Here is a 15,481-nt window from a genome sequence, read left to right on the forward strand (position 1 = left end):
GCTTATAAAAGTTCTTGAAATGTTTACATATGATGACACAATACAATATTCTGGTTGAGAATTTAGCCATTTGTCTTTTTTTAATTTAATTAAATGGCAATATAAAAGGCTGTAAACACTTAAAATGAAATGTTTTTTTTTAAAACATACATTCTTTCTTCAGATAAAAGTTCAATAAAAAGGAAAGAATATGAAATGCCAGCATGTAGATGTGTAAACCCACATGAGATGATGCAGAACATACACAATGAGTTGATTCATTTTGAAGGGATGGTTCACACTAACATGAAAATTCTACAGAGCCTCTAAAGCAGGGATGTCCAGTCCTGCTGATTTTGGCTTCAACCTCAATTAAGCACAGCTGAACTAAAGTAATCAAGGTCTTAAGGATTACTAGAATCTTCCAGGTAGGTAAAAATTGGAAATAAAATCTGCAGGATGTCGGCCCTCCAAGACCAGGACTGGACACCCAAGCACTAAAGAAACTTGATGATTAATAGATATCAAGTGGAAGGCAAAAAAAAAAACATTCAGTGATTTAGCTGATGCTTAGATGTGCAGTTTTGAAACTTTTGGAAACCGTATGTCCTCGTTTAGTTTAACTATATGATAAAGAGCAATTTGGAGATCCCGCTAAACTTCCTCTATGTGTTCCAAGGAAGACAGAGAGGTTTGGATTAAGATGAGCGTGAGTAAACCAGACACAATTTGCATTTATAAGTGAACTGTTCCTTTAACCAACACTAGAGTGCACTGTTTCCTTCAATTACATAAATGCTGTGGGACTGTATGTGTTGAGGCAAATGTATTAGCAAACTGCAATGATGTCCTGATGATCTGATATACCTGAGAGCAGCACAGTCACTATCTATTCACACACACTATTAACATACAGTATGTACAAAAAAAGTGTTATTCCCAGCTCTGCATCACTTGGGTACGAGAATACAAACTCCTGCTAAAAAAAATATATAATAGTAGCAGCCCACTCTGTCTGAAAGACATCATTTAAACACAAATGAGAAAGAAAGATTATTTTTACAATCCTTATGGACCTACTAATGTTCCTTCAAGTCATTCCTTCCTAAAAATGTTTAGCGTTTCAAAAAGTCTCTTTAAAATTAACATGACAAAATTGACAACAGGACAATTTTAAAAGAAGTCCTGGTCTTCTGGATCCATGGGTTCTGGCTGAGGGGTGTAGGTGACAGGGGGATACTGGCAGACAGCTGGAGTATATACAGTATATACAGCAGGACTGGGGACATTATTTAGGGTTGGAGGACTGTTACTATCCCGCTCATCTTCGCTATTGTCCTCTGCTTCTCCTCTGTGCGACTGGGTGTCACTGGAGCTGCTGTTGAAGAGCATGTTTTCGTAATATTCCCCACCAAGCCCGTACTGATTCTCATGATTCTGAAGCTCCTCTTGAGTGACGTGACTGCCATTGCGCAGAAACTCTGCAAACCTGAAAGAGGCAGAAACAACTGGTGAGGAATATCACTCAATAAAATGGGATATATACAGTACATGTGTGCCCTGTAAACATGCTTATTTTGATGAATACAAACTGTAATTACTTTTGCGGTGATCTGAGCCTCAACACAGTGTCCCATGCAGGAAAGCCAGACTTGTTACAGTGCTCCTGTAATACTTCCAGGGAGGCTCTGGTGTGGATCTCTCCCTGCTCTCTGTACTCCTCCTCAGTCAGTAGCCTGAGCTTGGGCCGTTTCTTCCTCCGGAACAAGCCCAGGAATGAGTAAAAGAGACTGAAGGCATAAAGTCAGAGTTAATACATGCAAATTTTTATGATTACATATTTCAACTGTTCAAAGGTCAATTTCATCATATGATTCACTTTCAGCTTCTTAGACTTAGTCAACATTAACTCAAAATTACTGTATTTTCTTAATGCATGTCTTATTGTGTACAATATTGTGTACAGTTCAACTCAAAAATGAAAAAATATGCAATCTACTCCACGGTACTGCAATGCTGCAATCCTACAGATTTAAAGTTCATTCTTTTAATTCAGCTAAGAGGTCACACCGACGCCGTGACTTATCAATCTACTACTGATTACATGTCTTCACGAGATGGGGCAGAGTTCTTCAAACTTGAACTTTGGAACAAAGCAAAAAAAATCACATGAGCTTGTGTCTCCTGCATTCGCTTTTGTGTGAATGGAAGTCAATGGAACAAAAAGTAGTGTCACCGGCCCTTTACTTTTTAACCCCTTTCCTCCAACCACCTGGCTTCATTTTGGTAAGTAACCATGATCAGCTTTTGAATGAATTGGGTGGGGAAATATAAAGCCCTACCCTAAACATTTCTCACCTGTTTCACAGTTTGTGGTGCTTTTCTTACCTGCAAATCCACATCAGAAGGCTCCAGGCCAAGGGCAGAATCTTCCAGCACAACAGCAACATGATCAGTACGTAGTAGGCAGGGGGGATAGTAATCCCATAGTACAGCAAAACCATGCTCACTACTTGCATACCCCAGGTCATAAAGTTGAGGGTGTGTTTGTTGGTGATGGGGCCGTGTTTATAGCATACAGCAAAGCTAACTAACCCCGAAATGAGCACATAAACTGCAGAGAAAGAGAAAAGAGAAAATGTCAACATAATTTTTAAATGTCAAGTTTGGTATTATTGACCTCCCTGCACATGCATACATACATATGTACATAAAGCACCGTACCACTTGTAGCAAGGTAACAATAAAAAAAGCATAATTTGTATCAAACAGAAGCAGCCTGCCTGAGCTTGCCTGTCATTCATAAACAGCCCATAAAGCAATAGCAATAATACGTACACAGAACACTCAGGGTAGATAGATCTATACGCACTGAAACAACTAAACGTCATGTTGAATATTCATTTTTGGGTGAACTATTCCTTAAAGGCAAGCTTTCACTTGCTAAAATGTGCATTGGGTGACTATGGGCCATCAATATTAAATAGTTGATGTCATGTGGTGTATTTGTCGAGTTTACATTCACTGAATGCAAACATTATGGGCTGCTGCTGCAACAGAGCAGAGCAATGGATTGCTAAATACTTTAGTATACAATCAAAAGAACGATGGTGAAATATAAATGTAACAATAATGGTTATATTAATTTACTTGGTCATTGTTTACTCACTATAAAGTGATTCCTAACCTTTCTTGTGTTTTGATTTCTAATTATAAATGTTGAAAACAGTTATGCTGTTTAATATTTTTGTGAAAACAGTGATAATCAAAAGTTTTGCTTTACCGTCACGTCATAAAATATTTTAATCTTTAAATCTACTTTTTGTTTTGCTTTTGAAACAAATGGTTCTTAAAAAATATCCGGACCATCTTTTCTAAATAATGATAGTAGATGGGGACCGGTCTATCAAAAAATCATGATAAATGTTGTCTATGTGATTTGTACACTATATTTCAAGTCTTCCTAAGCCATATGAAACCTTTTTGTGAAATTATTAAAAAAAAAGAAAAAAAAAAGTCTTCCCCTCTAGCTAAAATCACTTTTATTGTATAGAATCATTATATGGAAAAGAACATCTAGCTCGTTTCGCTCTTTAAATCAAAAATCACCTTTTGACAGTAAGTCACAAAATGCTTTTTTGAGTGAACTATTCTTTTAATGTTACAGTAGATTTGAGAAAACAGAAGAAAAAACAAAGAGGAAATAAAAGGGCCAAAAAAAAAAAAAACAGACATTCACTGGGGCTGTAATCCTCCCAGAGCCTTTTTGTTTTAGGCATAGAAATCAATGTTCCAGCAGCACTGCAGATTCTTTCCCTTAATCTTAATATGCCTGTGGTTCTCGCATTCAAACACTGATGCATTTACATACTGCGAGTGCTTGAAGAGGGAAATTGATTTGGCAGAGAATAGAGTCTATTGAGCAGTCAAGAGGCAGTCATTTCAGCATTCAAAATACTTGGCCCTCATATTATAACACTAACGGAGCCAAGATATACGATACAAAAGGTGAATCTCAATCTGCTCTAGACTGTTACTATGCAATGCTGGCATGTTCTAATGCGAGCGCTTCAGTTGATGAAACATGCAGCGAGAGTGTAGAAGGATAATCTTTCTAAATGACATGTACGGTAATTATTCTATTGTATAAAGAGCACGTCAAGCAAATTAACAGACAACATGTGGCATTCGACTGAAACGCAAAACTGTACAAAAGGTACATTTGAAAGACCATTTATTAACATTAGCGAAGGCTTACTGTCTGATGTAATTGGCTGATGAGATGATTGCAAAGGAAAACAGGGCAAGATGGGTTGTAACAGAAAAAGGTTGCCTAGTTACCCAGTAATTCCATCCAGTGCTCAGTCACGATGTCATCCCATTCATTTATCACCCTCTGGATCCCCATGTAGGACAGACCAGAGCCAGCGCCCAACAACACCAGGAACAGCCCACGCTGGGGGTAAAAAAGCAGAGCCTTAGTGAAAGTGCTTGACCTTCTGACCTACCCCAAAACTATGAGCTGCCAGTCAATCTGTAAATGATTGCACAGCCCTGTTTTTTTTTTTTTTACATAAAACCTTACGATGATGTACATGCCTGAGGATGTTTTGTGTTGAGGAGTGAGTCTCCACCTCCCTTTATCTTTAATCTCATCAATGCCAGCATTGACAGGCTTAAACTCATACTACTCATCCAACATGTTTGATCAGTGGGAGGAAACATGTGATACTGTGTATCATGATCATGATAAAGGTTGTGACAGTAGCATTACACACTGTTGGTACGAAGTTTCTGAGAACAAGCGTCAGGAAAACAAATATGCCGACGACTCCCAATGTAACTCCAGTGGTGTAGAAAAACAGTGAGCTCCTGGAAAACATGAAGAGTCGGTTAGAATAATAAGTTTTAAGTTTCAACCACAAATGAATTAATAAACAATTCATGGTGACCATGGCTGTCAAGCTCCAAAAAGTACAAAAAAAGCACCATAAAAGCTACATGAAAGTAGTCCACATGACTTGTGAGTTATATTCATGCAATAGTTTTTGTGTTAGAAACACACTGAACTTTAGCTTGTTATTCACTAAAAATCTTCCCCGGTTACAACATACGTGAGAACCAATGTCTTTTTGTCATCAAACCTTGTGTGGAATGCACACTATTTTCAATGTTAATGCAGGTGAGACTTCAGAGCATTGGCGGACAGCCAGATTTTCAGCTAACAAATATTACATTTTATGCATTGACTGCAAGACCCCTATTGTTCAAGATGTTGTTTAAAGCCTCCCATGAGAGCGAATATACTTCAGCTGACAAAGCTGCTTGTTTTAAACTTTTTAACTTACAAAAACTAAGAATGGCATTATAGTGAAATAATAACAGATAATTAAAATTAATACAAAGTAAATAAATTCCATAATTCCAGGCATCTCAAGAAGTAAATGTATTTCACACTCTTTATGTCCAATGAAATTACATGGCGTTTCCAGATGTTTATGATTATGGGATAAGGTTTCGCATTATTTTAATCAGATAAAATGCTCCGGGTGTGTGTTCACGGTGTGTGTGTGTGTGTGTTCACTACTCACTGCTGTGTATGAGCACTTGGATGGGTTAAATGCAGAGCACAAATTCCGAGTATGGGACACCATACTTGGCCACATGTCACATCACTTTCACTTTCATCACTTTCACTAAAGCTATTTCTACCTGTTATAATATTTTAGAGCTTGACATATATTGAAAAAAATAATCACATTTATTACAGAAATTTCCATGACATTTCTAGGTCTGTAAAATCACACTATTTCCTCATGCAGTGTCCAGGTTTTCCAAGACCATTAAAAAAATTTATTTTTGTGGGCATGAATTAAAATAATATTGACCCTTGTTTAATTGTTTAGCTGTTTAGTTAGTTGAAAGCTTTAAAAAGTCATTTTAAACCATCTTGCAGCCTTCTTTGAAGTGTGTGGCCCCCTGGTTGAGAACCTCTTTAATAAAGGCTTTATAAATTTGAAATCACGTACTGAACTAAATATACCCTAACCAGGCCAGAGTATGAGAGTGGAGTGGCAACAATTTCTCCTCCGAACTCCAAGTATTCAATGATCACTCCACTCCAGGTTCAGCATTTCCTGCTCCTCGCTCAACTGATCAGAAACACCACTCCGCCTTCGCTCCATGACGAAATTTGCGACTGAAATATTTCAGTATGTTTTGAAAAATCACAAAGTTCTGTTCAGAACTTATATTAAACTAAAAATAAATACACAATATTAGAAGAATAGTTTAATATTAAATGACTTTAACTCACTTGTCTGTGCAGCGTCTCTCTACAATGGCGAAGCTGAGGGTTGTAGTTACTTCAGAAACAAAGAATATGCTGTAACTTTTCCGTTTTCAAGCTGATAAATCACAGGACATTGTTGACAATAATTTTCTGCACTCCTGAATGTTTCTATGTGCGCGCGATCTGTACGTTATGTACAAACTTGTGTGTTGTGTGCAGCAATGTAGCAGCACTTTAGATTAGAGCGGAGATTAACTACCTGTACAATAACCTGTTTAAAACGTGAATTCACCCAATCAATATTGAGTATCCACATGCTACAAATAAACATGCTTGAGATATAACCTCCTGCACTCGTCCATCGCCGTCATTATACATTCACCTTCTTTCTGATTTGAGTGATCCACATATCTGTCAAGCTAGCTAATGATGCGTGAATTCTTGATAAAAATGCAGTTATATATAATGGGCTGTTTGCATTAATTGTGCTCATTATAGAGCGGTAGTGGAGTGCTCTTGGAGCAAGTGAAAACCACAATGCTTTCAAAAAATCCACCCACCGCTTGCTCCAGTTAAAAATCACGCCACTCCCCTCACATACTCTGATCCAGACAGCAGAAGCAGGCATTAACTGACACCCAAAATATGACTTCAGGAGACTAGAATGTACCACACTAGTTGCACTAACCAATTTTACCATGCTTTTACAGTGTTTTTTTTGATGGTCAGATGGTCTATATATAAAAAAAGGCTGCATACAGATTCTTCAAAAAATGCCTTCATTTTTGTGTGTACAATTCCTTAAAATGTAGTGTGATTTATATTATACTACTTTATCCCAGTTTAAGGTGGTGTAATTTAAAAAAGAAAAAAAAACTTGATCAGAATTAAATCTGATTCTCTACTGCAGATTATCTCTAGATGAGAACATCTGAACTGCTAAATTGCCACTTACCTGCATATGTTTCCCGCTCCAAAAAACAGCACCAGACCACACACAAAAAGCAGGAAGCACATTCTATTTAACCCTGTAAAAGAACATAAATAATCATGATTCAGTGCCCAACTACTCTTTGTAAGAATAAGCTGTGCGTGATATTCTGGCTCACTTTTGTTGGAGACGTGTAGTGTATACTTAGTATTGCTTCTAGGCGATTTGGTCATGAAGCAGACATCTTCATCAACCAGTGAAATGTCCAAAGACTTCTCCCTTTGGATAGTGGGTGGCCAGTAGCGTTCAACAAAGCAGTTAGTAACTGTGAGAAGATCATCCGGATGATGGCAATTTCTGGTCTCCACTGGAAACACGACAAAGATGTCCTCATCACTTGTCACATTTACCTGTGAACAACATATGTCTAGTCAGTATTCAATTTAAAGGGAGAGTTAACTCACCCTCATGTTATTCCAATAAAATAAAATAAATGTTTAAAAAAAAAAACACACACACACTACAGCATGATGTGATATTACCTTGAAGGTGGACCAGAAGTCCTTCCATTCGATTTCTGTACCAGGGCTGTAACAGAAGCATTGACTCCCAGAATACTCGTGGGCACTGTCTCCTTTCACATAGGTGCAATCTGTCAGAATCAGGAAAGAATCAGTGTTACTCCTCTACTTTAACAATCCCCATCATTCGTTTTCTTTTTTTCTATGTCTAAAACAGTACAAAAGCGTCCCAGAAAATCACAGCTGGCAACAGAAGAGCTTCTGCCCACAGGCTAAATTCATTCTAATCACTATACTACTACAACTGCAGCATCCTCACTTTCTAAATCCTGACATGCTCATGTGTGGTTGCTTCGATCCAAAAGTATTACTCACACAATTTATTGTTGTTGTTCATTTATAAATGGAAGTATCACTTATGGCAGGGTTTCCCAAACTGGGGTTCATAAGGGAAATGTTACTGTAATACATTTGTTATTTTGATTAGATAATCATTAAGGGTTCTAAAAACAGAAGCAAATAAAGTGGGAGAGTATACATACAATATACATACATATGTACCTAATTTCAATGCTATGGCCTTTGTGTAAATATTTAAAGATGGCCATCTTTAAGCATGACTGTTTTGTGGAATGGTAACACTTTACAATAAGAATCCAACATGAAGTCATAACAATAAACATCAAGGTATATGCCTAATTAATATATTGATATTTATTTATATTTAAAATGTACAGTACATTTTCACAGTTCAGAAGTGTTTTTTTTTTTTTGTAGTAATAAGGTTGAGCACAATTTTACTTAGAAGTGTTACGTTTGTTTTCAGTCAGTATCCATTTTAAAAACTACTTATTGAATCCGTTGCCAACCAGTGTGGTCCAACCTAGTTATCATCATCTGTAAAATCTGTAAAATCGGTTCACCTCTATTTATAATCCATAAATCTAATTTTCTGTCAAGTGGGCTTATTTGGAACTGCTCCACTGTCACATTAATGCAACTCATAAACATTAATACAATTCATAAACTTTTCTACATTGTTTTCATTAATGGAGACAAACTGGGCACAATGAGGAAAAATAGACACTATAAGGGACTGCAGGGCCTAAAATAAGGCCTCACAACCAAAAGACAGAGTTGTTATCTAGAACCTGAAACAGAGAGTGAATAAATGAGTCTTGACAGACAGGTTAGAACAGAGCTGTCCAAACTCGGTCCTAGAGGGCCGGTGTCCGGCAGAGTTTAGCTCCAACTTGCCTCAACACACCTGACTGGAAGTTTCTATGCCTAGTAAGAGCTTGATTAGCTGGTTCAGGTGTGTTTAATTACGGTTGGAGCTAAACTCTGCAGGACACCGGCCCTCCAGGACCGAGTTTGGACAGCCCTGGGTTAGAAGGACCATGATAAGATTACAAACACATGCAGACAAACCAGTTATGTTTGGTTATTGTTGACTGGATGCTGAAAAATCTCACATACTAAAACCGTAATCCACATTGCTTTTTCTAAAATAAAAAAGGCAGGAAAACCACATACCACGTTTCATTTCCTTAGTCTTTTTTTAAAACGTATTTAATACTGTTCTCATAAAATTATTTTTTGTTACAGAACAGTCTACTTTACTTAAAAACACAAAATACAAACAGATTATATTATAAATAGATTTTAAAAATAATAAAGTCCCTATCCACACAGTACCACGGGTATACAAATGCTTCACTAGATTTTGACATACAGCATTTGTGTCCAGCTCACACAGTTCACGACCCAAATAAACAGTACTTTAACTGCACTCGGCGATTTTATCGCATTTAAAATCCCAGATAAAGGTACGCAGCATAATACCGTTATCTATACACAATGTGCCTGTTTTGTAGTGTTAATGGCGTTTGTTTATGCTGCTGTCTGTTTAGCATATGACTCGAATCATTTACCTGCGTATGAATATCCTTTGTTTCCCTCTGCACGTTGCCATGAAGCACACAAAAGAGTTAAAACGGGTATAAAAGCAGCTAACTTCCCCATGTTTTTGTGGATTATTGTGCTAAATGGATAGATTTGACAGACAGCAGGTTAATGATTGGCCCGCTAAGCTAACATGAGCTAAGCTAATGTTTTCGGTTTCAAATTCGGTGGGCTTCGTGTAACCCAGACCAGACTAACAGTTTCAGACTGCATGATGGGTCCCGAAATTTAATTTACTCATTTGTCATGTAGAATTTATCATGTAAAATGCTAAATTACAAAAGTCGTTAGATACACAAAAGCGCGCATTGAAAGCTATTTCAAAGTTTAAGTTGTCTTAATGGAGTCTATTTGGGCGTTTGATGTTTGATTAGTCCAGTCTTAATCCGCAGTCAAAGTCAATAACGCTATTTTGTAGTTAGATTTACGTACTATTGTAGTTTTTAGTATTTTCAGTTGGCTTCTATTATTTTTATTTTTTTTAGTCTTTGTTTTAAGTTTAGCATAAATTTTAGTAATTTTGTTATGTGGTTTTTGTCATTTGTATTACTTTTTGTTCTTTTTAAATTTTACTATTTAGGTTTCATTTATTTTTATATCAGTCTTCATATTTTTATATCATTTATGTGCTAGTAATTTTAGTGCTTTAACTTTTCAGTTAATTTTTCAATATTTCTAATTTTCATTACATTTTTCCATCTGATATTTAGGTTTCATTTTATTTTATTTGTGTTTATAAGTTTAGTGTAAAAATGCCAAGAAGAAGCTATTCTGATATTAATAAGATGATTTTACATCCATTTGTTCACAACAGAAGGTTGAGCACATTGCATTGTCTATCTGTCAAAATCTTAAAAATCATGAATTTTGTAATGCCCTAACATAATTAATTGTTATTATATTATATAGTAAAATGTAGAAAACATGGAAAATCCATTGTTGTCTATCAGCAATTTTAAGCAATCTTAAAATGTCTAGTCCTGCAAATGCAGTCTTGAAGCAAACACAAAGATAAGCTGTGGGAAGAAAAACGTTAAACCAAAATCTAGAGGAGACCAGATGAAAATGTCATCTCTGTGCATTCTTCGCCCTTTGAAATGGAAGGGGGATTTTTGTGGTTTGTAAACATGCATTAATAGACAGTAAATTAATTCTAAATGAATTTTTAATATGCATGGAATAGTTCACCCAAATATAAAAAGTTGTTGAAAGTGTACTCACCCTCAGGCCATCCAAGATGTAGATGAGTTTGTTTCTGTCATTTTGATTTCTAGGAAGAATTCTAACCTCGTTGCCCAAGAAAGAGAGCATTTCTTTTCTCAGTCAACCTGTTAAATGACAACATTTTAATCATTTTGCTGCTTGCACTCATCAATAACTTTTAGCACTAATAATGAAGCTTATCTTCAGTTGCTGTAGCAGACTGTCAGAAGGTAATGTCCCACAGGGGAAAGTATACTAAGAAAAAAAGTGTTGGTTAGAAGGCTTTGTGGTTTTTGTTAAGGTACAGAAAGTCCCGTTTTTGACGCAGAGTCAGTTAAGGGCCTTTTAACAAAATAGCTCCACAGGTTTCATGACCGCTGGTTCAGAATATTAAGAGATAATGGTAAATAAGATGCAATATATATTATATGTATATGTACTGTATATATATAAATATATATATGTATATATATATATATATATAAGAGTCCAAACAGCTGATAAAAACATCACAATAATCCACAAGTAAATCGCACAACTCCCATCCAGCAATTAATGTCTTGTGAAATGAAAAGCTGCGTGTTTGTAAGAAACAAATCCAACATTAAAGCGTTTTCACTTTAAACCATTGCTTCTGGCCTAAATGCATAGTCCACAATCCATAATAACACTTCCTCCAGTGAAAAAGTCCATCCCCTGTTGTCCTCTCACATAAAAATCACCGAAATATTTGTTTAGAACTGTTTTGAATAGTTTTCTCTTGGTCTGTGCAGTTGTGTGCATATTTGTCTCCTACTTCAGACGAGATAACTTTTTCACTGGAGAATGCAATATTATAGTGAACTCGTATTTTAGCCAGAAGCAACTGTTTGAAGTTTAAAAACATCTATAAATGTCTGTTTATTACAAACATGCCGCTTTTTACTTTATAAGATATTAACTGATAGACTGGAGCCATGTAGATTACTTCTAGATTATTGTTTTAATCAGCTGTTTGAACTCTCATTCTGACGGTGATGTAATGCTACATTTTTCCAAATATGTTCCAATGAAGAAACAAACTCATCTACATCTTGGATTAAATCTACATATTGAGTACATTTTCAGCAACTTTTCATTTTTGGGTGAACTATTCCTCTAACTGTAAATATGCATTAATAGACACTAAATTAATTGTAAATATGCATTAATAAACACTAAGGCTCTAAATTTCCAGTTTATTTTGCATTTGTTTCTTAATTCTCCTTATTTTATGTCACAGAATGAGACACAAGTTTCAAAATGAGACACAAGTTTCATCGTAACAGCTGCGGTCTACTTCAAAAAGAGGTTTTGGCAAAGAGCGCATTCCATTGACGAATGCCTCTCCAAAACAGAGAAGGACTTCTGAGCTTGTGATTAGTGGGCTAAAATCTGACACCCACAGAGCTGGGCCTTATGTTGGTGCACTTAAGCCCGTCCTACACCCAGGATGGCTGGAGGACTTTGAAGGCAAATAAGGCCTCAAGGCTTTCTGTCCAATGAAAGTGCTCAATGTTGGTGACTTCTTTTCTTGATCTTTCTGTTTCTTTGTTGTTGTGTTCATTCATGTGCAGGCCACATGTTCTGCAGTTGCATTTTTAAAATAGTGGCACATTTGTGGTGATGTGATCTTTGTTTTGCGAGTTGGAAGATTGGCAGTTTCTTCTTTGTGTATTTTCTTACCCTTGCTTATGCTTTTTTTCCGTTCTGTTTCCTGAAGGAGGATAGGGTGGTAGGCTGCTGCTAGGCTGCAGAGAGCAAGAACGGTGATTGACATAAGCAGAGAGCTGAAAAAAATCAGTCGAGGCTGAGTCTTTCTGTAGGTAGGCGGATGAGTGGGGCGAACCAATCCTCAGCAGAGCTTGTTTTTAATTGCCGTCTGGTAAACATCAAACGTGAAAAAAACAGACGATTCCATCTTAAGATACAGGGTGTTTTGGAAAATATGTTACGCTCGCTGTGTGATTTCATCTATTGCTTTATGCTGAACATATTGCAAGTTATTATATTCCTGAGATGCTCGCTGTCTCGGGTCATTAAAAACTCTTGTTTGCTTTGTTGTCAGAATTGTAAGTAGTGCAGATGCTGAGGAGGAGTTTTTTACTTGAGGGAACGCTTGAATGTTTTAATGCTCTTCTTTGTGGTAAATGTTGTTTATTTTAATTAAAGTTCACCCAAAAATGTTAATTCTGTCACAATTTTCTCATCCTCATGTCGTTCCAATGTGTGCGCTGTTACAGGTTCCGTGGAGCACAAAAGGAGATTTTTTGAAGAATGTTCATGCAGCTCTTTTGCATACAATGACAGTTCAAAGTGACAATGAATGTGGTCCAATAAAAATGTTCAGTCCATACTTTTGGTCATATATGCTCCTTTTTTTTTTTGCACATAACTATTGTATGGCTTCAGAAGACTTGTTATATAATACACAAATCACATGGCTATATTTAAGGTGCGGTTTAATGGGGTTTTTTTGGTCATTGGAGCTTAGCAGCTGTGTTCACTATGAACCATTATAAGATAATTTTATATATGCTCACCTTTTTATTTATTTATTTGTTTTTCTAAATTCTTTGATGAATAAAAAATTATTTATTTGAAATATATTTCTTTTATAACATTATAAATGTCTCTCCTGTCACTGAATTTGAATTTAATGCATCCTTGCTGAAGAAAAGTATTAATTTCTTTCAAAAACAATAAACCTTTCTTTTCATCTCTTTTACATCTTTATTTCTGTATTGAGGATTGTGACCTATGTAACCTGGCATTTTTCGTACATAATAATGCGTGTCAAAAACCACTGTTTTTCACCTCCCATCACATAATGATCCAAACAACTAGGTTGGAGAGATGTAAGAACTGCATGACCCTCGATTAATCCTTTTATTTTCATTTCTCTATTTAAGGTCGCACATTGATTGGTTGGATCGTTCCTCATTAGCCATGCTGTGCAGAAAATGGATGGAAGGGTGGGAGGCAATCAGACTCTGCTAGTGGTAGAAGCCCCGCCCACACAGCCAGGTCCACCAGAGGCCCAGAGATGTGATTACAGTTCATTAACGTGGTGTGTGTACAGGGGGTGGGAAGGACACTGGTCATTATTGTGTTCAAATGTAGGTGGTTCCCTGAAACACACAGGAAGACGTGGGCAGCACACACACCCATGCTGCAGCCCTTAAGTCCTTTGTGAGGAATACTGGATTCAGAGTTTGACTCTAGGGAGTTGGCAGTGCATAATTACTTGGACGTGCAGACAGAAATTTGTGTTTGGTTGCAGTGGCACTTTGCATTTGACAGGGCTATTTGGAGGACTAGCTCATATTCTAAATTCAGCCAGAGGTATTTAAGCACCTACAAATTAACCACAGGTGTAATTCACCAAGCTTCGAGTATATGTTTCTGCAAGATGGGATTTGTTTATATCTGATTCCTCGAGCAAAGACACATTTACTGTAGAATGAAACCATTAATGAATTTTGTAATGTCAAAAGCGGAAGTGTGTTAATGACAGACCCTTAAAACATTACAGAAGGGGATGAATCTCACAAAACATGTCAAAACTCTATGGCTATATTTCATCCTCAAATCAAAAGAAATAAGAAATGACATTTTAAAGAATTTAAGAAAAGAAGGTTTAAGAAAATGAAGCTTTAACATTTAGCTTTGACATTAATTTCATGACAGTTAACTTTTACATTTATTTAAAATGCTTTAATCCAAAACTTTTGAATGAAGAACATTGAAAAGCAATTGTCTTCTTATTTTTTTTATTTTTATTTTTTTGGGTATTATTGTTCCCATTATTCTCAATGGTGATTCTCATTAGCATCTCATTACTATAAAAATGATTGTAACACAATGATTTAAAAAAAATTAAAATAAGCATCAATGAAAGAAACATATTTCCCACTGATGTCATTACTAAATATGTAACAATAAATGGTAAATCAATAAATAAGTTTTAAAAAATGATGTAACTATTATTTAAATATTTATTATAATATTATTGAAATTGTAAAGTATTTAATGAGAATCACTGCAAATACTGTCAATTAAGTTTCTGCAAAAAAAGTTTTTGCAAAAAAAGTGTGTTATTTTATCATCATTAATATACTAGTATAGTTTTTATTAGGCTAACTGAATCAGGTTTTAGTTTTCCATTTTCATTTTAGTTAAAGTTTTAGTAACTTTGTTCTGTGTTTTTGTATTTTTAGTATTTGTTTATATATGAGTGTGTGTGCAATCACTGCAAATACTGTAAATTAAGTTTCTGCAAAAAAGTTTTGTATTTTTAGTATTTGTTTATATATGAGTGTGTGTGTGTGTGTGTGTGTGTGTGTGTGTGTGTGTGTGTGTGTGTGTGTGTGTTGGGTTTGCGTGTCAGTACCATGTGCAGATGTGCTCAGATGTGTGTTTCTGCAGGAAAGCGCAGTATCAGCGGATAGGCAGCATGAGTTTGGAGCGGGACTCCATGGAGGACTACTGGAGTGAGATGAAGAGCATCGATGAGGAGCGTCAGGGAGGACCGGAGGAGCTGATGGAGCGAGCCAGCGTGGACGGTGCGGA

At 36.2% G+C, this 15,481-nt stretch overlaps 1 protein-coding gene across 1 annotated transcript; it reads right to left on the reverse strand.

The window, feature by feature from the left end:
• Window positions 1–61: 61 nt before the first annotated feature.
• On the reverse strand, window positions 62–9,924 carry LOC107657526 (nuclear envelope integral membrane protein 2-like). Its single transcript, XM_016445659.1, has 9 exons — window positions 9,658–9,924; window positions 7,745–7,854; window positions 7,381–7,612; window positions 7,227–7,299; window positions 4,758–4,851; window positions 4,321–4,435; window positions 2,368–2,593; window positions 1,581–1,769; window positions 62–1,468 (listed from the first exon to the last, which is right to left on the reverse strand). Exons 1-9 carry the CDS (start codon window positions 9,746–9,748, stop codon window positions 1,153–1,155), a joined length of 1,446 nt encoding a protein of 481 aa, XP_016301145.1. The 5' UTR covers window positions 9,749–9,924; the 3' UTR covers window positions 62–1,152.
• Between the last annotated feature and the right edge of the window lie 5,557 nt (window positions 9,925–15,481).

The sequence above is a fragment of the Sinocyclocheilus anshuiensis genome, unplaced genomic scaffold, assembly GCF_001515605.1.
Source record: "Sinocyclocheilus anshuiensis isolate Anshui unplaced genomic scaffold, SAMN03320099.WGS_v1.1 scaffold179, whole genome shotgun sequence".
Taxonomy (NCBI): Eukaryota; Metazoa; Chordata; class Actinopteri; order Cypriniformes; family Cyprinidae; genus Sinocyclocheilus; species Sinocyclocheilus anshuiensis.

Bases quoted from the DNA above. Each gene is read 5' to 3' on its own strand.
- LOC107657526 (XM_016445659.1), bottom strand. From the start codon at position 9,748: ATGGGGAAGTTAGCTGCTTTTATACCCGTTTTAACTCTTTTGTGTGCT. The intron at 7,300-7,380 runs GTGAGCCAGAAT...GTTCTTTTACAG, and splicing joins ACTACACGTCTCCAACAAAA to GGTTAAATAGAATGTGCTTC. The intron at 2,594-4,320 runs GTAACTAGGCAA...CTTTCTCTGCAG, and splicing joins GCACTGGATGGAATTACTGG to TTTATGTGCTCATTTCGGGG.